The 27,648-nt window shown below is 37.5% G+C and overlaps 1 protein-coding gene across 8 annotated transcripts in view; it reads left to right on the top strand.

The window, feature by feature from the left end:
• LOC131683654 (Kv channel-interacting protein 4-like) overlaps window positions 1–27,648 on the top strand; it is a 112,291-nt gene that overhangs the window by 57,834 nt on the left and 26,809 nt on the right. For 4 of the 8 annotated variants that reach the window (XM_058965817.1, XM_058965816.1, XM_058965818.1 and 1 more), the window contains exons 2-4: window positions 1,656–2,188; window positions 21,463–21,660; window positions 21,971–22,044. In XM_058965817.1, the coding sequence (XP_058821800.1) occupies window positions 1,918–2,188; window positions 21,463–21,660; window positions 21,971–22,044 (543 nt within the window). In that variant the 5' untranslated portion in view covers window positions 1,656–1,917. The remainder of the gene's footprint in view (window positions 1–1,655; window positions 2,189–21,462; window positions 21,661–21,970; window positions 22,045–27,648) is intronic. The other 4 variants (XM_058965814.1, XM_058965815.1, XM_058965813.1 and 1 more) reach the window with 2 other exon arrangements.

The raw sequence follows: 27,648 nt of genomic DNA, 5'->3' as shown, positions 1-27,648 counted from the left end.
GTCTTCAAGTCGCTTGTCGAAATAGTTGCATGGGAAAATTACAGAATATTATTGAAATGATACATTATAATGTACAAAAGTTTTAATCAATTCGCTACACTTAAAAATTTCCTAAAGAATCGCGAAAAGACTGATTTTTTCTCACGCTGAAACCCGTACCACCTCTAACATTTTGTCTTCTACCGAAGGAGAAAGGATATTTTGGCTTTTTTGGCTTGGCTGACTCAGACTGAATGCCCTAGAAAAAGCCGAACATCTCACATTTTTACATGTAATAAAATGTAAATTTATGTGAATTGGGACGCTCCTTTTATGTGCATCTGGCAAGAAGTAAAGTTACATGATTTTTTTGCTGTGTATAGTTTGAGATAGACCATGTTGCTCGATAAATACAAATGTAGGTTGGAAAATCAATATTTTGCTCTATTGTCTCCTAACTTAATAAACCGAAGCTCTTAAAATATTTTTCTTTGATCCTTAGATATAGCCTCATAACTTTTGCTGATTATATTGCTTAAACTTCCCTTAAGGGGGTCTGACAGTGCAAAATTAAAAAAAAAAAAGTTTAAAAAAAGTTAAGAAAAATATGCTTACTGGATTTACTAGAATTCAACTTGGTTCGTCTGCTAGAGCCCATCAATCTACCAACTATCAATTTTCATATGAAGCTGATAAAATCGGGTTAAAAAGCTGATAAAATCGGGTCTTTGCTGTATATTTTTTTCTAGATTCATTGAATAGATCCTCCAAAAATCATCTTGCTGATTGATACTCTCGAAAGCAGTACCAGATATAATCCGAAGAAAAAACTTGTTTTTTCAAACAATTTGTTAAAATTAACAGTGATCCCATGGACCGAGCGGTTATTCAAACGACGCAATAATTTAGGTTTTTATATATTGGCTCTAGATGAACAATTTTTTAAAAACTGGTTTCAATCCGTGAGAGTCGATCCCAAGTTTTTGATTTTTTGTAACTTTTTGAGGAATAACCCATATAAGCTTTTTTGAGGTAGGCCAAAATTTGAGGGACTAACTCTAGACCCCCCATTCCCTGAAAACAGTTCTATCGACTTCAATGATCGAATTAGCACTATAATCAGATATTCTAGTTGAAATTTGTTTTTTTTCGAAGCACCCGGATAATCGAAGCATGGATAATTGAATTCCCAGATAATCGAATCCCCGGATAATCGAGTCCGACCTGTATTGGGCCGGAAAAATTATTCTCATGTCATTCGTGGAGACTTTTCCGGATAATATGGGCTTTGGTTTATTTTCTACTCGCGTCATAGTTTATGAATTACGTTATCTGGGTATGCTAAACCCCAAAATTGAATTATTTTTCTGTGTAGTATCGAATTAACATCAGTCAGTCAGTCACATGGGATATAATAAAAAGTAATTAATTTTCATTTCTGTTTCGTGTGAAGCATATCATTTTTGGGGTACATGTTACCTTCCAAACATATACCTTCCTGTTATATATCTTGCCATATTGTATACAAAAATGAGTATAATATTTTTTGGGGGGTAATCCATTAACTTTTTGAAGTTTTCTGCCATTTTCATAGCTGCCCCACTACTGCTGAAAGTACTCATGAAAACTCTTCCAGTGATTTTGCCTTCATAACTAATAATACATCCAATTCACAGCACCACCCATGCTATGACTTCCTAACAGCAAGAAACGTGATAATCCACTAGTTTAGCATGCCGTTCGTCTGTGTCGCTGTTTTTGCGTGACTAACAAATCAACGCTTGTTTGATCACCCGCCTCTACTCCATTACCACCACCACCACCACCACCATTGAGCAACGCTAGCGGAAATCCTAGTGAAAAGTGTGATCGTTTACATTAATCGGCGGAAAACAAAACGCTACTAGGTCAGGCAGAGGTTCGCCACGAAGCGGAACGATGGCCGGTCCGCATCTGGATGAATCGACCGTAACGACACCGTCAATAACCGGCGGTGTCGTGGTGAACACCGCTTCCCTCAGTCTCTCGCGGCCAACAAATTTCGGCGGATCGATATGCACGATTGACGATTTTATTTCCCACCTGAAGCAGAAGGATTTAGAGAATGACGTATCGAAATACCTGAGCCACAAGCAGCGACCACTCTGCCGACGGGTGCTGACTTATCTCCGGACCGCCTGGATGGGAGCAAAGTTTACATCGAAAACTGGTATTTATCTAATGTTATAAGAACTTAAGCTGGTTTATAAGCTGCTGCTATAGACAAACAGATTTGCGACAATTTCTCTCTTCATTACTCACATAGAAACAATTAATCTTCGCTTGCATATTTATAGCGTTCGTTTAGAAGGAAAATTTAGTGTACAATAACAAAGCTATTATTAATAGTGTCGTGACTGTTTGTCTGTAGTATCATGGCTTTTGTTGTTTTACTATTAGGTTATGTAGCAACAATTTAATTTTCTGAGTTTTGGTTGTATAAATAATCGTTATCGACTGTCATAAAAACGTCAACGTCGGTTGAAAAAGGTACTTACTATATGTACCTGAAAAACGTTTTGATTCTAATATGACTCAAAACTAAGCATCGTTACATACAGTTTTCATGTTTTATAATGTGTTGAGCTACTAACCTTGCATCTTATACTACGTTCACACTATTGTTATAATTGTAATATCTCGCAAAGTTTTTCGAGATCCACTCTAAAATGTTTACAGGATCTTCCAAACATGATTCTAAATATTAAAAAGAAAAACAAGCTGTAATCCCAATCTAAAACAGATCCAATTTGTTTATAACAATTTCAACAAACATGTTATAGATTCCTCGTGTTAGTTTATACGAAAACGCAATTTTTATTATCTAAAATATTTGCCCATGGATCGAATTGCTTCCGAGATATCGGTGATTGGAAAATGCACAATTTTACAAGCTTCGAAAGTTAAAAAATCTTGAAAATTTATATTATATTCAGTAAAATAAAGTACGAGTCGATTTTTTTTCGTAATGGAATGCCCAAAAAATTCAAGGAAGGAACTTAACAATTGTAATTGTAAATCTTAGTTGGAATGGCCCACAGATTATTTGACAAAATATTTTTGTGAATACATTGTTTAACACACGATCGCGGAACTAAAAAAAATGGCGAAAGTTTGGGGTCCTAGGAAACCCTTGGTGAAGAAATTTTTGAAAAAAATTGGAGCGTGGCTTCACAGTTTAAAACTATAGTTTGTATGGAGAACTAGGGGTGTTCAAGAGGAAAGATATCAATGAAAATGGTCCTCTTATATTTTCGCATAAAGTCGTACAGAAAATGCTTATTACATCGAAAAAGTAATCTATGAAATTTTTTAGCTCAATCGGACATCATTAAGGGGGTGCGGCGTTGGAATATTGATTTCATAACATTCGAAAAAATCCAAAGGGTTTGATAATTGTAATTTTATTGTTTAAATATACCCTAAAATTAGAATGAAAATTCAGCACCTAGCATCAAAACAAATGTAAACCGCTAAAAAAATATTTTTTTTTAATTCCAAGGTCTTGGAAATGCATAAAAAATTTTTTATTGTGATGCCTTATGATTTCAAAAAAATTTTCCAGTGAACTGGGCATGGGAGTAAAACAAATAAAAAGATGACTGAGATTTGGGGTTCCAATTACATCAATGTGAAGATTTTAGAAAAAAAAATTGAAACGGGACTCCACAGTTTAAAACCGAAGTTTTGTGAAATTTAAAAAATGCATCTTTTAGGTGAAAATGGATATTTTTGATCGAGTTTTTCCAACGAACTGGGCTTGGGAGCAGAACAAATAAAAAAATGGCAGGGATTTAGGGTTCCGACTAAATCATCGTGAAGATTTTTTTAAATAAAGTGGAATGGGACTTCAGTTTAAAACCACAGTTTTGGGAAATTTTAAAAAATACTAAAATTTTAGGTGAAAATGGATATTTTTGATCGAATTTTCCCAACGAACTGGTCTTGAGCGCAGAACAAATAAATGGATGGCAGGGATTTAGGGTACCAGGTAACTCATAGTGAGAATTTTTTTGAAAAAGGACTTCACAGTTTAAAAACAATGTTTTGTGAAATTTAATAAAAAATAACATTTTTTAGGTAAAAATAGATATTTTTGATAAAATTTTCCCAAAACAAATGGGCTTGTGAGCAGAACAAATAGAAAGGTGTCAGGGATTTACAGTTTTAACTAAAGTTCCGTAAAATTTTAAAAAATTACAAAAATATTAGGTGAAAATGGGTATTTTTGATCGAATTTTCCCAACGAACTCATTACCATTTTTTAGGTGAAAATGGGCATCTTTGATCGAATTTTCCCAAAGAACTGGGCTTGGGAGCAGAACGACTAAAATGATGGTAGGGAATTTATTTATTTAGTTGGAACCTTAAATCCTTGCCATCCCTTTTAATTGTTCTGCTCCCAAGAACAGTTCGTTGGGAAAATTCGATCAAAGATGCCCATTTCTACCGAAAAAATATTTTTTTTAAAATTTCGCAAAACTTTAGGTCTGTTCCAATTTTTTCAAAAATTTCTTTACGATGATTTAGTTTAGATGTTATGAAATCAATATTCAAACGCCGCACCCCCTAATGATGTCCGATTGAGCTACAATATTGCATAGATTCCCTTTTCGATGTAATAAGTATTTTCTGTAAGAGTTGAGATTCTTTTCCTTGGCGGTGAAGCCGCTTGGGGGTCATTCAGTCTACCTTCTCTCGCGTTATCGTTCCCGTCCATGTCATCATCGGTACTGCTTTCTTGCTGTTCACGATCAGAGGTTCTTATTTGTTTCCTGTTCTTACGGGTAGCTGTTGTAAATCCGTCTTCATCGATTTTTGCTTCTTTATTAGTGATGCTAGTTGTTGGTTTGGGAGCGGTTGTCGTGGTCGTTGTACCTGCATTATTGGTTAATTGGATCGTTGTTTTTGGTACATCTGAAGGTATCGGTGGCTGCTTGTTAGAGTTGGCTGTACTAGATGAGTTTTGACTAGTTGCTTCGGCGCATGTTTTTCCGTAGTGGGCTGTATGGTTACAGAATTGGCATGTTGGGGTCTGCCCGGAATATGTGATTAGCGTTGTTTTTTATAGGTCACGCCTTCCTTCGGTGATTTGCATTCGATAGTCATGTAAGAAGGAATTGATTTAGTCACTCGCATCCTCACAATACGAACGCCGTTGGGAATACCGGTGAAAAAATTTCTCCAGGTGTCATTCGTAATAGATTCTACTTCTCCATACTGCGACATGATTCGTTTGATGTAATCTTCCTTAGTGCGCGGGGCCAAATCATGGATACGCACGTCCACCATGTCGTTTTCCATATGCACGGGGATCTTGATTCAGGTGTTATTAAATTCGACCTCGTGTTGCATGTTGTTCTTTGCAATGAAGTTCTCTGCCTGTGCTAAACTTCCATTTTAACCTTAACTAACTGTTCCACTTCCTGAACTGTGGGTCTAACACGAGTTTTATTAAAGTCGATCGAAATCGTGTTATCCCGTAGCACGGGTACTTTTTTTTAATTTGTTTATTTGATAAGGCACGTATGCGTTAGCTTAAAGGTGCCATTTTTCATTGTTTTACTCTTTGAATTTCTTAAAACTAGGGGGTTACACATTTCAATATTATTTTGTTTTATATAATGAAACTAAAAAAAACTTTACAGCTAACTTATACATATAAAAGAGGGGATAATATAATATTCGTAAGATCAGGGGGACGGGTCATTTTGTGTGTTCTTTGTATAGCAAATACCTTTATGATTTTTAGAAGGGAGATTGTTGGAGAAATTAATTATTAACTAAGCGGAACATTTTACAAGCTTATTAACTAGAAATAACTAGAGAGAGTGGTTCAAGGTTAGGGAGAGTTAATTAGGGCTATTTTAAAGTAGTGGTACTGTTGGGCATTTCTTAACGAGATTAAATATTGATCAACTAAAACTAGAAGATAGGGGGCACATAAGTTTTGGGAAGATATTCAAGGGGAGAAGGGGTGAAGTCATACATCTGTGTATCAGAGACATGTGAGAGACGGTGGACAAGGCTGACAAGGGGAGGGGGGGGGGAGATATAAACTTTCAGTTTCCGGCATCAGGAATCAACGGCCAGGATTACAAATTCGAACGGATGCATCAAGTATTGGGACGCCGGGCGGTTTTCCTCGAACCGGCAGGGGTTCCTCCAGACGATTTCGTAGTACGGCTCAGATACGGAAACACACCGCGTTGCGCGTGTGATGTTGTACTGTAGATCTCGTGTTGTTGGTTCATTCGAAAGATGTTTTGTCTCGTCTTGGAGTCGTATCAAACCATCGTTAGGGACGGTAGGTGGAAGAGGGCACTTCTGGGAATGATAAGAGAAAAGATAGGGGCATTTAAATTTGGATATTGATGGTTTTGAGGAACGTGTATATAAGGGACATGTAGAGAATATCGCGGTTTGCTAGTACATCTCGAACCGTGACATTGGGTGATCTTCCTCGGGCCCGAAGGGAATCGAATAGTTGAGATCTGGCAGAACAGTACTCGGCGCATGCCCAGACAACATGTTCGATTTCGTGATAACCGTTGCCACAAGCGCAGATACCGCTGTCCACGAGCCCAATACGCCGGAGATGTGCGTCCAGCGTGTAGTGATTGGACATGAGCCGAGACATCACGCGAATGAAATCCCGACCCACATCCATCCCCCTGAACCAAGGTTTCGTCGATACCTTAGGAATTATCGAATGTAGCCACCTTCCCAGTTCACCATTGCTCCATGAAGTTTGCCAACTTTCGAGGGTTCTCTGATGAGTAATACTGAAAAATTCGCTGAAGCTAATTGGTCTTTCATATATGTCACCTTGTAAAGCGCTTGCCTTAGCTAAATAGTCCGCTTCTTCATTACCTGGAAAGGAGCAATGCGAGGGAACCCAAACTAAGGTAATCTTGTACGATCTTACAGACAAAGCACGCATGCGCTCCCAGATTTTCCCCAGAAAATATGGAATGTGCTTTCTAGGTTTCATTGAACAGAGAGCCTCGATTGAGCTGAGGCTATCCGAGACAATAAAGTAATGATCGGTGGGCAAAGTATCAATGATCCCAAGGGTATACTGAATAGCAGCAAGTTCTGCGACGTAAACTGAAGCAGGATCATTGAGTTTGAATGAGGCGGTGAGGTTTTGATTGAATATACCGAAGCCAGTGGAGCCGTCGAGGCTTGACCCGTCGGTGTAAAACATCTTGTTGCAGTCGACTTCTCGAAATTTACTATGAAAGTTGCTTGGGATCACTTGCGGACGTATGTGATCCGGGATTCCACGAATCTCGTCTTTCATGGATGTGTCGAAGAATACAGTTGAATCAGAAGCATGAAAGAGATTGACACGGTTGGGATAGTATGAAGAAGGATTGATATTTTGTGCCATGTAATCGAAGTACAAGGACATAAATCGGGTTTGAGAATTGAGCTCGACAAGCCTTTCGAAATTTGCAATTACTAACGGGTTCAAGATATCCCATCGGATGAGCAATCGATATGAGAGGTCCCAAAATCGATTTTTCAGCGGAAGGACGCCCGCCAGTACTTCTAAACTCATCGTATGTGTCGAGTGAATGCAACCCAAAGCAATACGCAAACAACAATATTGGATTCGCTCTAGTTTGATGAAATGTATGTTCGCAGCGGAGCGGAAACAGAAACTCCCGTACTCCATCACCGACAATATTGTTGTTTGGTACAGCCTGATCAGGTCTCCTGGGTGGCACCCCACCATGTTCCGGTTATTGTACGGAGAAAATTGATCCTTTGTTGGCACTTTTGTTTCAGATACCTAATGTGACATCCCCAGGTTCCTTTAGAGTCGAACCAGACCCCGAGATATTTGAAAATTGAAACCTGAGCAACAGTTTGACCCATTAATTGAAGCTGTAGTTGCACTGGTTCACGCTTCCTTGAAAATACGACTAGCTCAGTTTTCTCCGTGGAGAACTCGATACCTAGCTGGAGGGCCCAAGCAGACAAATTGTCCCAGGTATCTTGCAATGGTCCTTGCAGATCAACGGCTTTGGGACCTGTAATAGAGACCACACCGTCATCTGCAAGCTGCCTTAGCGTGCAGGAATTGACAAGACATTCGTCAATGTCATTCACGTAAAAGTTATAGAGAAGGGGGCTTAGACATGAGCCCTGGGGAAGACCCATGTAGCTAATTCGTGATGTCGATAAATCACCATGCGAAAAATGCATATGTTTTTCAGACAGTAAGTTTAGCAAAAAGTTGTTTAGAGTCGGTGAAAGACCATGCTGGTGCAGCTTCTCAGAAAGAATTTTGATAGAAACTGAATCAAAAGCCCCCTTTATATCTAGGAAAACTGATGCCATCTGCTCTTTGCTAGCCTAAGCCATTTGAATTTCTGTTGAGAGCAACGCAAGACAATCGTTCGTTCCTTTGCCTTTGCGGAAACCAAATTGTGTATCTGACAGTAAGCCATTTGCTTCAACCCAATTATCGAGGTGAAACAAGATCATTTTCTCGAACAACTTTCGGATACAGGACAGCATCGCAATCGGTCGATACGAGTTGTGGTCGGAGGCTGGTTTTCCTGGTTTTTGAATGGCGATGACCTTCACTTACCTCAATATTACCCTCAAGAAACTTATTAAATAAATTCAACAAGCGTCTCTTGGCAGAGTCTGGTAGATTCTTTAACAAGTTAAATTTGATTCTGTCTGGCCCTGGGGCTTTATTGTTACATGACAAGAGAGCAAGTCAGAACTCCACCATCGAAAACGGTGTTTCGTTCGCGTTATTGTGAGGGGACGCGGCGCGGTAGATCTTCTGTGCCGGGGCGGAATCCGGACAAACCTTCTTGGCAAAATCGAATATCCAACGGTTTGAATATTCCACGCTCTCATTAGTACTGTTTCGGTTTCGTAAGCGCCGTGTATAATAGGGTGGGGCAAAATGATCGTATTTTCAGCACAGCACTTTTTTGGTTCCATTTGGGGTCCCAAACAACTGTGCAAAATTTGGGGTTGATTGGATTTGACCCGGCGTAGCGCATTGCGTTTGAAATTTGTATGGAAATTAGTATGGGAAAACCTACTTTTTTGCATTTTCAATTTTACAGACTACAATTCTTCCTGCAGTATACCAACAATTAGATAGAAGTGTAGTCCAGGATATACTGAACAACTTTGCCGAAGGATGCATGGTGCTAGAATGTCTCTACAACAAGTTATAGTTGTTCAAATTCGATAGATCGCAATAATTGCCAAAAATCATTTTTTTGCCAACACCGCGGGTGTACCAATGATATTTCATATAGAATACCAAAATAACATCATATACTTTAGATTTACCACATTGGTATGTTTGGATGAATTATTCAAAATCCTTAGCTCAATTTCATGGGCATAGGTAGTTTAGCAATAGGGCGTAGTGAGGGGAGAGGAGGGGGAGACTTATGGAAATTTGAACTGAAATAACTGAAATTTTATCGAGATGGAATGTTCAGATGAATTATTTTACAACATTTACACAATCCTCAAGAACCCCAGTTCAACAGACTACACTTCTATCTAATTGTTGATATACTGCAGGAAGAATTGTAGTCTGTAAAACTGAAAATGCCAAAAATTAGGTTTTCTCATACTAATTTCCATACAAATTTCAACCGCAATGCGTTACGCCGGGTCAAATACAATCGACCCCCAATTTTGCACAGTTGTTTGGGACACCAAATGGAACCAAAAAAGTTCTGTGCTCGGTTGATTAGGTTATGATTACGTTTTTCCATATAACAATGCCCCACCTTAGTGTATAATGTCTGTTACATTGCTCATAAGAGGCAATGTCTTGAAACATTTGGAATGTTGTGTTATGGTAGCACTGTTTTAAGAAAGTAGTTTTAGAGCAAATGAACATTATTGATGTTAAAATAATGCTTCATTATAATGCATGTGGTTATTTGGGTATTATTGATCTGAATAAAACATTTTTCAAAAAAGGGTTTCAGGAAAAGCCATAACTCTACCAATTATCAATATTTCATCAATTTTCACCCTAGTCTGGCTTGCGAAATCCTTCTGATGTTGGTGAATTGTCTGGCAATGGATTCACTTTTACGATTAATTTCCCGCAGTTGGCTCTGGAATAATATAACCACTTTATAGATTTTTGAATTCCGCACTACACCGAGTTGTGTTGATTTTATTTAAAAATTTATCATCTTTTGCTTACAAAGCAACCACGGGGATGAAAAATATTTTTTTTGAACTCAAAATCCACAAACAATTCTACATATGGCATGTACTTGTGTTTGGAGAGCGTGTTGTGTTTGTTTATGCAGTCGGGGTACATGTTTCGTTATTACACTTTTTTAGTCCATTCGCCATAAAAGTTGCCACCATGATTGTTTACACGAATCAGTCACTCGGATTGCAGACGCAGGAGACTTCATAAATGTATGTACATACCTAGTGCCAGTACCCAACCACGTCATGCTCATCGTCGCCGCCGTCTGTGTATTATGTATACCCGTCTACTTTGGTGAAACAATAAAAACAAGTGAAATGTATATTTTCACAAATTGGTACTGCACGCAGAGCGTAGACATCTCTGCTTGGAAACGGATTTTTTTCATTCATAGTCAAAGGACCCCTACCAAGCATGGAACATCCAAGTGTGACGGATAACAACGAAAACATCAATTGGGGTAATGGTAATCGTATGTTCGAACTATATTGGATCTGACAACTCTATATTATTTTTGATTCATGCAATTGAGCTCCCTGATATTTTTATTTTCGTTTTTTCTATTCAACCTAATACGTGCACCGTTTACTATCTTTATTTGTTCAATAAATTGACAAATGATAGAACACAGAAGCACTCAATTCGCTTTCAAACGAGTGTTACTAAATTTGTTTTTTGGAAGCAGTTCGTAGAGCTCATGTTTATTACCTCCTTTCCATGATAGGACTATGATGTATATATAAACGTGCCTAGTTTTCATATACCATTTGAATAGGCAAACTGTCCTTTTGATCAGGGCCGTCTTAAGACCACTCGGGGCCCTTGGGCAATACGGAGCTTAGGGGCCCCTATAATTCAACAACTATAAACTGTTGTAGCGTAGGATGGTATGAAAATGGTATGAAATGAACCCCAGTGTCAAACCATTCCGACTCCATGCAACCCACAGATTTTTTTTTCCAAATTTGAGGCAAATCAGTCAACCATGTTGAAATTATCAAAAAAAATAGCGTGGGATTTGAAATAGGGTAATTTCGGGAGAGATGCCGCACTCTCTATATCTCGTATTTAGGGTTACTTTTATACGGTAATATGATATTGTGAGTTTGTCTTTCGAAGAATTACAACACTGGAGATGTAAAATAATCTTTTTTACTAACTCACGAAAATTTTTATTAATGATTATGTGCTTCCAGTGCCGCATTAAAATTTCGTTTCTTTTTTAAATTGTTCGATTTTTTGGTAAATCATGTATCGGTTGAATAGCTGGGACCTTTTAGAAGGCATTCTGATCATTAGCACGGTGAAATATAGCATCCATTATGCTATATTTCACCCTAAGGAGGAAAATTTGGTAAAAACCAAAATTTCTCACTAGGGTGAAAATTGGTTGGTAAAAGTTGGTTGGACGGTCATCCATAATTTCAGAGGAAAATGTCGAGAGATGCCGCAAATAAATTTCGGGTGAGATGCCGCACTCGATGTAGGAGGATGCGTAGCTAAAATGTATTTTTTTCACTTCAGAATGTTATTAAATCATCATTTGCGTCAGGTTTAAATTCTCAATAAGGTATATCCACAAACTAACGGATCTAACTCAGTGGCATATACGATTATGAGTCTATTTATCTATATATTTAAACTGGCGATATGTATCTAAGCATTAGTTACTTCGGTTTATTCTTTAAAGTTTCAGGCACAAATTTTCGTGAACGCAGTGATTTGTAGTGATGATAATATTGGGAAAAAACTAAAATTTCAACAAATTGAGTCTTTGCAAAATGAATCTTCCAAGAACAAACCTAAGTTATATAAATTTATTGTTAGGAGAAACAGCCAAAAACTGGTTTTAAGCAACCCCTACCAACACATAGATATAAATCGCTCGTACAAACATATAGATAAATAGTACCCTTAATAAAGTTACTCCAACTTAACCGTTACACAAGGTTTGCGAAAGAAAAATATTTTTAAAATTTTGTTACAAAAATGTTTCTAGAAATGGTAGAAAAGTGAAAGTACTAGCCGATTTATAGGTATAATCAAACTTCATGAAACTCACCTGAAGACACCTAATCACAAAAACATCAAAGAGTGCTAAAAAATACTATTGTTCACCATTTTTCAGTTTGTGACCACGGTGCGGCGTCTCACCCGCACATGCGGCATCTCTCCCGCAATGTGTTTTTATTGTAAAATGTTCGTGGAAATTTGATCATTTTTGTTTTTTCATGACAAAACCATTTCACAGTATTTTAGAAACATGTCGCAATTGATAAAAACGATTTCATCAATTATTGAATGGTTTACTTTGATGCAGGATCGATTTTAATAAATGTGCGGCATCTCTCCCCAAATTACCCTACATGGAGGAAACACACAATATCAAATTTCCATCACTAGATGTCATTGTAAATATTAAAATACCATCGAAAATCTCAAGACGATTTTAGTTGATTTATTTATTTATTTATTCATTTATTTATTTATTTAAAGTTACTAGCATTTCTGATCGATAGTGGCAAAGAGTCTAAAACACTATATTAGTATGTTTTAATTGCCGCAAGATTCTACTGTATCGATTTTGTTGGCTATTTTCGGCAAATTTGAGACTAAGAGAAACGAAAGCAATGAAATTGAAAGACGGATATGTATTCTAAAGCGAATCAGTTATAAACTTAGAACGGAAAATTAGGGCTAGGCAGGCTCATATGGACATGATCGAAAGGAAATGTGAAGAATCCTTTGCCTTCTGCTAAGTAGGAGTTGGGCGTTGCACCCAAGTCTACCGCATGGTCTATGGTAGAACATAACTTCTCATCATGTTTTACCGCCGACGCCGGGAAAAATTCTTCACAAATCCTCGCCTAGAACGACCATGCGATCATTCTTCACCCTTTCTGCTAGCATCAAGCCGTGACGTATGCATTCAATCGACACCAAGCTATCGATGTCGCACCGATCCTATTGTGATTGAACTACTTACTGATTTTTTCGTTCCGCGCATACGGATGGCTGATAGCAATTAATGAAACAGCTCAGCTAGCAGAAATCGAATTTTATCTACTTTTTTACCAACTAGTTCATATGTTACTATGTTTTAATTTCCGCAAGGTTCTACTGTATCTGCTGCCCAACTCCTATTTAGCAGAAGGCAAAGGCTTCTTCACATTTCCTTTCGATCATGTCCATATGAACCTGCCTAGTCCTAGTTTTCCGTTCTAAGTTTATAACTGATTCGCTCTGGAATACCTATCCGTCTTTCAATTTCATTGCTTTCGTTTCTCTTAATCTCAAATTTGCCGAAAATATTGTTGGCTATACAGTAAAACACTATATGTTGTAATGGAAGTTTGAACTCAGGTGAGCTGCGCACGGTATAATGGACTCACTCTCTCCGGACGATTTAATCTGACGTTGTTTGAGGATGAAGAGTGCCTCCGTCAAGAAAGAGGAATGATGGAGTAGGGCAGGTTAAACGACCCTTATTTCAACGTTATCTAGGTACATACTCCATAATTATGTGTAGCCTTAAACGAAGCGCATTGCTCTTGCTTATTTCTGGAATACCTCATATAATTTTCACATGTTATATCTAAATTTCTTAGCACTGATGATATTCATTGTCAGTAGATATCAAACTTCGCTAAAATTTAGACAAACATTGCTTTTTAGAAGACCACCACCAAAAGTTTTAACAGTTTTTCGGTTGTATTTTCGATATATTTTTTGAGTCCTCTTCACTTTCTTCTAATTTTCTGGGAATATGCCCGAGACAAACCATAACAATATCGCGGATTAATTTGATCACCTCACTAAAACCGTTCTGACATTACACTATGGAAATCTACGAAAAATTGGTGTTTCTGATATGATAAAATTGAACAAAATCGATTTCTAACTTTGGAACAAGCCACATTTTTGTCTTCCAACCAATATTCCACTTCGTTTACAGATGGCCGATTATTATAGCCTTTGAAATCAATCTAGATTATGTTGAGTCCATGCGCGCGAGTCGCCTTGGTATTCGTTTATTTTTGATGTTAGTATTCTTTGCTCAGTAATATAACTAACATGTCGGTGGTTGTGTCAATCCTTGAGTTAAGATGGGGGAGTCACCTATCTTGGGTCAGTAATAGGCCCTAAGTGCGGAATGAGACAGACAAAAAAATAAATTTTAATAAAAACAATAATTAGCATTCATTTGAAAGTACAAATGTTAAATACCTTAATGGTTACGTAAAGTAAATAATTCATTTTTTAGTTTTTGATGTAAGTGCCAGTACGTTATTTAAGACTTTTGGTGGTATCCAACGGGGAAAACAGATCGAAATGGTGAGTTAAATGAACGCAATTGAGTGAAAACAAAATTCTTCCAGAGGGAAGATTCGTACTTGGGACTTCAAGATCCCAAAAAAACTGAATTATTTGTTTAATTCGAATGGCGGGTTCACTCCCGTCATACCTATGTAAACTGGGAAAGTGACCAGAAATCGACAGGCTCAATTAGCTCTGTCACTCACCAGAGTACGATGGGTAATGTGCTAAAAATAGACACCAAAGATAAGTGCTTTCCTCGTAGCGCTGGAAGCTGCTCAATTTTTACCTTCCAATGCTCAATACAATTCTTCTGAAATATTAACAATAGTCCAATTACGTGGAAAATGTAGTCGAAGATAGTCTAAATTGATAGGTTAAACCAGTTTTTAATATTAATGCGAAATAACGAAGGTATTTTCGTCGTCAACGTAAACTGTCCCTGGCAAATCGAAGAAAATCGATTTGCTTTTAAGAGTTGTGCCAGAGTGCTAACCCATGAGGCGGCGCATACCGTGTAACGATGACAAAAATCAGAGGGCCCATGACGTCTCTGGAAATGGGCCCTGATAAACTGAAGATTACCGTAGAAGGGAGCACGGTCCAATAATATGGTCGATTATACCATATGGCGAGGTAGAGCGGGACAATACCGAAGTGATACAAGTCTCTAATGAGGAACTCATCGCATTGGCCAAGGGTTTAAAAGTGAAGAAAGCGCCCGGACTAGATTCCCAACATCACATTGAGAGCTGCAATCCAGACACTCCCGGATATATTCAGAAAGGGGCCGTTCATAAACCACGTCGACTCATGGGGGGGGGGGGGGGGTTGGCAAAAGTCTACGTTTGTCTTGTCTACGAGAGGGAGAGGGGTCTTTGAAAAAATCTACGTAGACTTTTATTTTTTTTTTATTCTCGTATTGCTAATTATAAATGGGATTTAAAGAGAGTTGTATTCAAAATACCTGTTATAATCCAACTAGTGGTGCAACTGTGCCTTTCTCATTTGTCCAAACTACGATTCCATGGCTGTTTATGTTCAATACAGTGATGGAAATGTATATTACATATTCAGTACGATTTGCACATACATACAATGGTTCGACAGCCAAGACCTTGAGATACTATGCCGAAAATTTTCAATTTGTTAAGAAATTTTAAACTAGTTTTAATTCTAAAGTAGCAACCCCTCATTGCATACTCTTACCTAAGCCTTTATAGGTCAAACAAATTTTTGCCCGAGATTAGGTTGACGATTTTTAGAGTAATTGCATAACCTTTCTATATGAGAAAGGCAAAAATATGCCAGAGTCCAAAAAAATCAATTTCCGTCAAAACATTTTTTTCGAGATTTCATCATATCTCAACGTTTTTTACATTTTAAAGTCATTTGGCATCAAAAATGCAAATCGATTTTGAAATTTTCCCTTACTCCCCCCTTTGAGATTTTTTTCATTTTTATATGGAAATTTGCTGTGTGGTCGCACTCTTCAACCCGTAACTCCGGAACCGGAAGTCCAATCAATACAAATTCAATAGCAGCCGATGGGAAGGTTATACCTTTTATTTGAGACTAAGTTTGTGCAAATCAGTCCAGCCATCTCTGAGAAACAGAGGTGACATTTTTTTCCACATACACATACACACACATACATTTTCCGATCTCGACGAACTAAGTCGAGTGGCGTATGACGTTTTTAGAGTGATTGCATAACCTTTCTATATGAGAAAGGCAATATCGGTCTATTGAGCTAGATGTATTTATGCAGACACTTCAAAGCTAGTACACTATTGTGGTAACTACTCGTTAAGCGACCACTCAACCCAGAACGATTTTTTTGACAGTCTCACACGTTGTTGTTTCTTGCGTATATTTTGATATAGTTTTAATCTAGGACGATCGCCCAAAATTCGTCTCCACGGAAGATTTTGACTGTGAAATCATCTGAGACACTACTAGTTAGCAGACATGCATGGAGCACTAAATGCATGAACCATAAAAAGTTAAAAAATGGTCAAAGTTAAGCATTAAAACAACCATTCCAACAACAAAACACCCGATTTTTAACAAAAAGTGGATCATTTTTTTATTTTTTATTTATTGATTTCGGTGGTTAAAGCAGTAGTGCAATTAAACTTCTACAACAAAGTGTTTATTCGAGTTAATCAGTTTCTCTTGCAATAATTTACACTGATTTCAAAATCTTTAAACACCCGTTAAATTTTACGTCTTGACCCTACGCACAAACGTACAAATCAGTTCTACTATATTTATCTTTGAAAATATTCGGAGTTAAGCTTTTATACTTTGCGATAATACTCTCAGGTGATATGGCTATTAATTACATAAGAAAAATAAATATTTTTGGGAAGATTTGAATAGCTTCATTCCCTTAATCAAATAAGGCAATTTAGATTATCTCATTTTCTTAGAAATATTGAAATTTGTTCACAAAAAGTGAACATTGTGTGCATGTTTGGTTTATTATTTTAGTCTAGATGATAGTACACATCGAGAGTATTATTTTGCAATCGTTACTTATAATTTAACAATTTTGAATGCACCAGTAAGGCTCGAAAAGTGTTTCTGCATTGTTGGTGTAGGTCGCACTTCGGCCAAGATATGAACTAGTTATAGCAATATATCTTTTTACATATACTTGAGTGACTAGCCTTGAAAAGAAGTATTCCGCTACACAAACGTTGGAAGGCACCTTGAATTGGTATTAATTGATTTGATCAGTCATAGACAAAAAAACAATGTGCTACAACCTTTCTTTAATATTTAAAAGCTTGAAATAAATCTGAAAGCTATTTTTTATTTGAATATTATAAGGTGCTTCTTGCTAATTTCACATTTCCCGCGAATAAAAAAAAAATTAAAAGTCTACGTAGACTTTTGGCGTGGGGGGAAGGGTTTGGTAAAAGTCTACTAAGGTCTACTAGGGGGGAATTTCGGTCTACGTGGTTTATGAACGGTCCCAAAAGTGTTTTAAAAGCTTCTAGACGAGTGCTACTTCCCTGATAAATGGAAGATGCAGAAGTTAGTGCTACTACCTAAACCAGTTAAGCCCCCGAGTATCCATCGTCGTATAGACCAATATGCCTACTGGATACTGGATAGGCTCGGGAAACTCTTGGAAAGGATTGTCCTTTACAGGCTAACAATATTTACGATAAGCGATAACGGGTTGTCGAAAAACCAGTTCGGATTTCGGAAGAGCAAATCTTCGGTAGACACCATTCGGACTGTAATCGAGAGAGTCGATATGGCGCGCAAACAGAAAAGAAGAGGAAATGGATACTGTGCCGTGATAGCGATAGACGTCAAAAACGCCTTCAATAGCGCAAGCCGCGAAGACATTGCGGAATCACGGCACAAAATGAGGGTCCCTAGGTACCTGTGTAGAATTGTAAGGAGTTATTTCCAGGACCAGGTCCTGATCTATGAGACAAACGGGGGACAAAAATTGATTAGAATAACGGCAGTAGTCCCACAAGACTCTATCGTGGGTCTAACGCTTTTGAACGGGATGTATAACGCGTATTGACGCTTAAAGTACCTAGGGGCGTAGAGTTCGTCGGGTTCGCGGACGACATCGTAATAACGGTACTGGGAGAGATGCCAGAAAAGGTGGAAATGTTGACGATCGATAGGATTGGAAACTGGATGCAAGGAGTGAAGTTTCAGATAGCCCATCACAAAACGGAGGTGCTATTGTTCAGCAACTGCAAAGTAATGCAGTGAGCAGAAATCACTGTCAGGGAGCATGTCATAGTCTAGAAGCGGGCGCTGAAATAGCTGGGTGTAATGATAGATGACCGACTGAACTTCAACACCCGTCTCGACTATGCTTGCGAGAAGACGGCCAAAGCTATAAACGCTTTAGCCGAAATCATGCCGAACAACGCCGAGCCATGTAGTAGCAAGAGGCGTCTTCTGACTAGTGTATCATCGTCGATACTGGGATACGAAGGCCCTGTCAGGGTTGCGGCGCAGGAGACACAGCGGAATCGATTAAAGCTGAGTAGTACGTTCAGGCTCATGACCATGCGGGACACGAGCGCGTACATGTCTATCTCATCAGAGGCAGTCTGCGTTATCACTGGAATGATCCCTATCGCCACCATCCTTGTGGAAGATAACGAATGATATCAGCGGAAGGGGGCAGGGGAATACGGAAAATAAGAGCTGACACGCTGGCCAAATGGCAGTATGATTGGGACTCGTCGGAAAAAGGAAGGTCGTCTCACATACTTATACTGGCTCTGACGCAGTTCTTGTTTGGTCATGGGTGTTCGGATACACTGCGTCACCCTTTTGTCCGCAGTGCATGAACGTCGACGAAACACCGAATCATGTGGTTCTCGTCTGTTCCAAATTTGACATAGCGGGCCGAGACGAGGGCACATGGAATACCGTCAGCAAAGTAGTGACAGTAATACTGTCGGAACTTCAGAGAAAGTAGCGAATAGAACAGCAAGCTGGTATCACTAACTAGCAAGGTATGGGTGAGTGGTTTAAATCGGTTATAAACACTGCGAGTGTTGTTGTGAAGGGACGCGCGCTAGGTCTTATGGCCCCTCCAGATCGGTTCACTTCCCGACCTGTTCCAGCGTGATGACGGTCGTATGTGGGACGGCTACGCAACGAGAAACGAGCACTAAGTTAGCAACAATAACAAGTAGTTTCACGTAGGTGGAAAATCCTGCGAGGGTGGCTGTGTAGAGAGAGTGGGGTAGTGTTTCGTCATCTCCGGATCGGTTCACGTCTCGACGGGCTCCGATGTTGGCGACGGTCATCGCCGGTGGTCCGGTAGCGTGTCAAGCTGTACACGGGTAGAGAAAAAATAAAATAAAGAAAGAATTAAAAAGGAAATAAAATAAAATAAAAATACAAAAAAGAATATGGGAGAAAATAAATAAAAAATAAAATAAGAATGAAAAAAAAAAACTAAGAACAAAAAATAAATAATACGCTCACACAGCGAACAGGCGCAGTCGACGAGCCAAGAGGCTCTAGGAAAGAAGAGGTGCAAGAGCACAATCCCCTTCCGAAGTAATACCCAACGGTGGTCGCTGGAGAAAGAGGATACGGATATACAAGAGGTTGAGGTTTAGTCGGTATGCTTGGTGGAGAAAGAGCTGCAGTAAGAATCAGACAGTACCACGGCCAAGTCGGTAGTGGTCTTTTGAAAATCTCTTTTCGATAAAAAAAGGCATTGTCCCAATTTGTTGAGCTGAGTCGATTGGTATATGAGACTCAGCCCTCCGGGCCTCAGAAAAGGTTTGCCGGAATCCTATGCATCTTCTGTAAGAAATGTTAAAAAAAATCTCCTTCAACTTTGGTAAAGTCAAATGAATCTCGTAATAGAATGTATTTTCCACCGCTTGCGGCTATGTGCGAGGCGACGCGGTTTACCGAGGCGAAAAAAAATAAATCTACCGCGGCTTTGCTTTCCGTTCAATATTAAACTGCACCACACTACTGCAAAATTAATACCGAACAAAATGTTTCTCTCAGAATCGCATGATTAAATTTTCTGTAACATTGTCAAACCTCAATACTTTTGAATACAAATTTGATAAATTAATAACCAATTCAAATCAGTACGTAGCTTCAATTTTATGTCATAATAATTAATGCAATAAATACTTTTGGAGATAGATCGATTACCAGTCATTTAGTCCAAAGCAAACAATAAACTAGTTAAACCATTATGGAAGGAAATTCCCTCGACGTTCCTGTTTTAAAAATTACAATGTTTAAACTCTGTTATAAGTATGTTTTCAATTTCCTTTACGTACAGTTTTGCCACCCATAAACAAGAATGGGAAGGTAATATATACATTGAGCCGGAAACAGCAACACTCAAATGTAAATCATGAGAGGCAAGCAGGTGCGCAACAACCACCCAGCAACTTTGTTATCGCAAGTAAAATTCCGTAGTCACAGCATTACTTTGCATGCGGCCGCGTTGCTTGGGTGGCCCAAAGAAAAGTAAACGGAGATTTAAGGATCGCGATAATACACGTGGCCTCCATTTATTGAGGAACGTTACAACGCAACATTAGGCTTCACAAAGATATCCTATTTTTAGTAATTTCCATGGGCCAAGAATAAGCCTGCTCGCGTATAACCTTTTCTAATGGTTAATGGATGGTACGAACGTTTTTTAATGCGATGTATTCTGAATCAAAGCGAAACACTTGAATCCAATTAGTGGATACTACACAAAGATGAGTGGTTCATTTATCATCAAAACGGAATGAATCATCCAATGCTAGTGAGGGTAAGAAAGAATACTGCCACGAAGAAAGCATTACAGATTTCCCCTAATCATCTTAATTATAAGATGTATTTTTTTATCTTTTCTTTCAAAATATTTTTAGCAAAAGATTTTCTGCTCATGTAACAAAAATGTATCAAATATTTTCCAGTAAACCCTTCGATACACGTCCATCAATATTAAACCCTCCATCATCATATCTGCATTAGTTTTGTGTATGGTTAACAATAAATCTACTTAAACGTGAATTTTATGGTAATCGTGTTAAACGAATATTATTTCTTGGGTGAATGAAACAGGGAAAGGTTTTTTCTAAGCACATTTACTGAATTGGTCACTAGCGCTCATTAATAGAGGTCACGTTTTACGCAAAGGACCACTCACATACTTTTCGTATAAAAAATTTAAGTGCTGAATTCTATCATGGCGTATTTCCTTATCCTTAATACTATGTATTCAAATTAGCTCGCATCCAGGAAGGTGGGTTGACCTACAGAAAAAAGGTCAACTTTGTGTTATTTTCTGCTCCGTTCGTTTTATATTGCCTTCAGCGTTCTACCCACCCACGGATTATATTAATGTGGTTCCATATTATTTACGTTTACATATCTAGACTGTGAGCTCGAGGAAATCGTTACCCTACCAAAGTACCGCCCGGAATCGATTGCGGCTCTGTGCGAGGCGACGCGGTTTACCGAGGCGGAAATAAAACGAATCTACCGCGGCTTCAAGGCGGAATGCCCGGCCGGCATCATCCGGGAGGAGACGTTCAAATTCATCTACTCGCAATTCTTTCCCCAGGGAGGTAAGCTTGAGAAAAATGGTCATGGTTTAAACGGCAATCGTATTTTTTTCCTCTTGTACGATCCACGGTTTTAGCTTTGGGGTATCGCATCTAACGAGATCTGAAAATTACTCACGATTGTTAACATTACCGCCAAGCTGATTTTCCGAGAATATTTTGTTATAAATAGATGTCACATTAATGCTGTGTAGTAGTCCTTTTTTAATTCAATATTTTTGTTCACATTCTTAATTTTTTTAAAACATATATCATTCCAATCGATAACAGTAGTAATATTAAGATTTGTAATATCTATTTTTTTCTTTTTCAGCGAATACAAGTCTATACGCTCATTATGTGTTCAACACTTTAGATAAGGATCACACTGGAATTCTTAGTTTTGAGGTTAGTTTCAACTCAACGATCTACTCTAGTAAAAGCTAGCAATTTAAATAATGTTCTATTTAGTTAGTTATAATTTTATTCTAAATTTTTCACTCTCGGTTTATTTGTTTTGGTCAATTCATGTCAAACTAATGATGATATATTTAACAACATTTTTGATACATGATCGTATGATGTTGCATAAAAGCAAATAGGTCGATAACTCAATATGTGTTTGTTTGATTGGAACGTTCAAGATTTGTTTAGGGAAGGGAGCACAGTGGATCCGCTTCATACAAGAGCAGTACAAAACCTGAAAAAATATCATCTAAGGGTAAATTTGGTACGCTGAACTCGAATTTACTGAAATTAGGACACTAGTATCTAAACTAATCAAGCTAGAGTGGTTCTAAAAGTTTGTTTTTAATTTCAATAAAGATAATTTAATAAACATTTCAACGCAGAAACTTTGTGTGTGAACAGAAACAATTTGATTACTTACGGTAGTCCTTAGCTACGAGTTAACCAGGGTGGTTTTGATTTATTTAAATTTGATGAGTAGAAACAGCTGTATAAAGTTGTCCACGGATGTTTAACACAATTTAAATTCCATAGTAAAAAATAACTTTCAGGTAACCACAATTGATTAGGAACTAATCCTCCAGTAATAACATAACAGCTCTAAAGGATTGCGATTCCGAATGTTTTTGATAGAATGTTTTCAATTCTTGGTTTTGGTATTTAATAACTCTCGCTAAAGCTGCTAAATGGTGACACTATTTGAACAAGATGGAGATGCAAATCCCAAATCATGCCATATTATACTCAATTCATAGTTATTTATTGTACCGCTTATTCCTACGATGCATAAGCTGCAGCCAGTCGATCAGTTTCCATTAAGTTTCAATACCATTGATGACATGAATAATGAATATCTCTCCTCTACTGAATTGGGTTTTCGAGTAAAAATGTCCTGAACATACTTTACACTGTGTGTTAAACATCTCAACTTTTAACCAAAATAATGGTTTTAATTGCTAAATAAGAAACCATCGCTTTGAAAAAAGGCGCACGCTTTTGCGTGAAAATCCCGTCAACTCGGATCTGAATGGATGAAGCCGGCTTTGAATCTGAATGCTGGTTGTGGTAGAATCGATTGGAAGTTGGTACTTGAAAATAAATTTCGCATCGATGATTTCTATCTACGTCGATCGTCATATGCATTTTGCTTCTACAAATTGATCACGTTTTCGTTCTTGCTGTTTTCACTGATGTAAATTCTGACTACAGCTAAAATGCGTACCACTTAGTATGAAATCTCTTATGATTCCATCGTCCATATTGCAATACTATCTTGAACCTCAATGTCTTTTACTCAAAAATCCACTCAGATTCGTCGGTTTGTCATATTACGATTTGCGCGATTAGCGATCAAAGCGCTCTGGAAAGAGTTCTGGGGAGTGTCTGCCTCAAAGGGAAGAAGCGTATCCTCATAAGAATACGAAGAGTCGCAGATTTAACAAACACAAAACAGATTCAAGATCATCTTCGTAAGGTGTATGCATGTGTGTACAATAATATTATTAGTGGCAAACGCCTTGAGAACCACAAAAAGGCTGAATGCGCTAGTTTCTATATTCAAAACATTATGTTTTAATTGTTTTCGTTTTTAATAATCTCTGTTTTTGGGAAGTAGTAGTATTTACACAATGCCGATCTTGCCAATCGTAAGACCAAAACTCTCGCTTTATGCATGCCTTATCTGGCATCATCTTGGGTTTTCACGTCATTTGCAGTTTGACAAGACCAAAATTGACAAGACCATAATTTGATGTTGGAACGGTATATCTCTGCGTACACGGTAAAAAATTGCCATGTTTAATTCAAATGATTTTACACTTGAATCTTTTTATCATGCATCACTAACAATTGAAGTGATTTAGCATTGATTTTCGCACCACTGTACTAACCTATTGAATTTGGGTGGTTTCATCTTTAATTACAACTGTCAAAGGTACCAAAACACTAAAGTCTTTAACCGATTACAAACACATGTTCGCAAATAGGAGCAAAATTGGATGAGTTGCATTTCTAAAGTAATGTAGAACGTGAGTATTATATATTGTACTTGTGGTTAATTTATGCAATTATTTATTCTCAGGTGACATATTTATAATGAGATATGCCGTAAGAAATGTGTATATAGTTGAATGCAAGATTAATCAGAAGCAATGTGCAACTCATTTCAAATGGAAGTGTTTTACTGTTGATTTCGTAGTGCTTTGATATGATCTATTCCAATAGATTGACACATCGCATTGAAATGTTGGGCAAGTAGTGCGAAATCAACTGCAAATCACTTTCCTTTAGCGTGACGATTTTTTACCGTGTACGATCATAGGAAGGGCAATCCCTCGAGTTCTGGTACACTAGTAAAGAAAAAATCGGGTAGAAAAGAAAACTCCACACACTCATTCATATACCTCACATCGGTCGCCAGTAAGAATAACAACTATTACATACCAAAGAGAGAGGATTGACTGTTTTTTTTCTACTGATAACAGTGCAAATGTAAGAACAACCGCCATTGTTACAAGACGGATTAGGCATACTTATACTTTTATCACATAAATCGGGTCAAACCCCAAATTTGTCAGCGGCGTTGAGAAAAACAAATCCACCGGTGAATAATATTGAATAGGGTTGTGGTACCGGTAATACCGGTACCGAAAATCCCGGGAATGCCGACCCATTTTTGGTACCGTAATACCAGTACTGAACAAAAGCCAGTACCGGTATTTTCGGTACTATACAATTTTTTATGACAAATATGTTAACTCTGCAGCGGGATCTGTTTCAAAATATCGGTCTGCAAGATAACTTTTAATTATATTAATATGCCTTCTAGATAAATCGTTGAGATAACACCTTTGTGTGGGATAACTTTTAATTATATTAATATGCCTTCTAGATAAATCGTTGAGATAACACCTTTGTGTGGGAATGAGGTGGGGCCATCATCATCATAATTCTAGAAGTTAAAGTTTTATTAGCGACATTCCGATTGGTTTCCATTATTCACTGGGTGGCGCGTAATAAGACTATGGTCTAAGTCATGTCTGTATTTGGTTTGCTCTTAAACCTTTATCTACAGAAGAACGAACAGCGATTTAGTAGCTAACAGTTTTGAACTTGGTGAACTGCTTCAAATGGGGTGATTTGTAATTATTGGTGATCGGAAAATTCAGCAAAACTCCATAGTTTACAGGGAAGCAAGGAGCCTTGATAAGCATTAGAGAATAGTAGGCAAACGACATAAAGGTCGGAACCAATTTTCAGAAAAGCAAGAGAGGAAATGCGATTAACCTGCTCGGATTTACTGCCATTCTCGCTTTGATTTACTGTTGTTAATAGGGTTTCATACATTTACCATCTATTCAAATCGACGAAAGTCGCACCACTTAGCAGTTATTGATTTCAAAGTGGCCTAGATTTCGAAATAAAAGAAAGTGCCCTAGACGAAAAATATCTTCTGTGAAATAAGCCTTGCCATCCCGAAGCAATTTTTTTTGATCAGCACAAATCAATCATCTGAGATAAGATCATCAGTTTGAGCATTCAATTTCAGTTTGAAGCTTTTTAGTACCGGTTCTTGCCAAAAAGGGTCAGTACTGCGAACCCTAATATTGAAGAACTTCGTGAAAGTTAAAAATACCGTGCGTCTCCATTAAAAAACTAATTTTAAAAATGATCAAATTTCTACTTTTGGCGCAAAACGACACAAGATGACAGTATGATTTTCGTAAACTATCTAAAATTCTACGTCGGATGTACTAGATGCGATCCTTCAACACTCTTTTGTCGATATAGAAATGACCCTCTGAATGTAAGTAAGTCAGTTTTAAACAACATATTTATATAAATATCACTGGTAATTTTATTGGCTTATTATTTCTCAAATCCAAGAACACTACTGAGATGATTTCCTATAAGAGACACCCATGTGCAATGCTCAATTATCGTTGTAGTGCCAATTATAGCGCGTTCAACTAGAACGGACAAAAATTGTTTGTCACTCAAATTCTTGCAGATTTATAAAATTTTGCTCACTTAAAAAATGTATACAGGTATAGTTATAGCTATAGCTCTTTTATTTTTCAATCGATTTGCTCAAAAATTTGGCAGCTTTAGATATGGTACATATAAAAAAAGTATAAAAGATATGAAAATCGAAAATGAAATTTGAGGGTATTGTCTCGCTCGGCCCCACTGTGCGGCGGTGTGATACAGATTGGTTATAGTTCGAAGCTGAATATGTAACAGGTGTTTATCCCTAATGTAATCTATAATTATCACTCATCAAAGGACATCACAATCCCTCAGAATAAATAGAATTGTCACAAAACAGAGAAATGGAAAAATCATATTATACCATCCCGATCAGAAAGAAATAACAAAATTATTACAGACTGAGTTACTTTGTTACGATAACAAGTTGTGTTATAACTTTGGTCTCGTTAGTTGGTAAAATAACAGAAAACATAACAGAAATTCTTCTAGTATATATCAAAAATATGACAACCTGTGATAGGCTTCTATCAGAATTATAACAAATTTTGTTAGGTTCTCCCACTGCCAATATAGGTTTTATTACCTATTGTATGGTATCAACGAATTTAGCGTGCAAGTCTAAAAATAGAATAGAATAGAATACAAAAATATAGCATACATTAAGGCGTTTTCGTTTGGCAGCAAAAAGCTTCATATAGCAAAAGCTTTTTATAGTTTGGTCAAATGATTGCATACATGCTGGCTGATTGTTATTACGAATATATGACACGCTGATGGTTATTTGTGGATTATAGGGATTTGAACCTGGGTATTCTGAGTTTTATGTGGATGTTTCCTGCATGAACCAACAACGTTGCTTTCGACTGATGTTTAATGGTAGCATAATATTCCTCGAATCCGTCAAGGGCAAAACGATTATAGATGCATCTTGTTTCCAGAACGCACACATTGAACTTTGCCAAAGCCTACGAACTGTTTGCTTTCCTTGTGCCATACACTTTGTTTTCATGCAGTTTTACTCACTACTACAGCTGCCTATATTACGATGGACTGGATAGCTTTATAATGTCTTTTCAGATTGGGAATGTGGGGCTATTTTTAAATTCTGAATAGTGCACTTCGGTGCTTCTCTTGTACGTTAACATGATTTACACGATTTTTAGAAATAATGTCGATGCGATATGGTAACATTGAGCGGATAAGTTACCTACATTATTTTACGGAGAATACGACATAGATTCAAAGAAACATACACCAAAGTTTTGAGGCTTGCATTTTGAGATTTCAAGTAAAGTCGTTTTCGGGGTTTTCTTATTGGCATTTTTTATATGGGGAAGATTAAGCAAACCAGTACAATAATCTCATATCTAATAAATTCGTAGAAATACAATTTTTTACAATAGTTCAATCTATCTGCGAATATTATAACAGATAATCATAAAAGTCGAAAAATTGTTGAGGATTCTTTGGTGTGACAAGTTTTGGAATATTTCATGTTTTCAAAAATACATTTTCTTTTCTAAATTTGTTTAGTTTTAAGGAGGAAATTATTCA

This window comes from Topomyia yanbarensis, chromosome 2 (assembly GCF_030247195.1).
Source record: "Topomyia yanbarensis strain Yona2022 chromosome 2, ASM3024719v1, whole genome shotgun sequence".
Lineage (NCBI taxonomy): Eukaryota > Metazoa > Arthropoda > Insecta > Diptera > Culicidae > Topomyia > Topomyia yanbarensis.
This window is presented reverse-complemented; position numbering and strand designations above follow the sequence as displayed.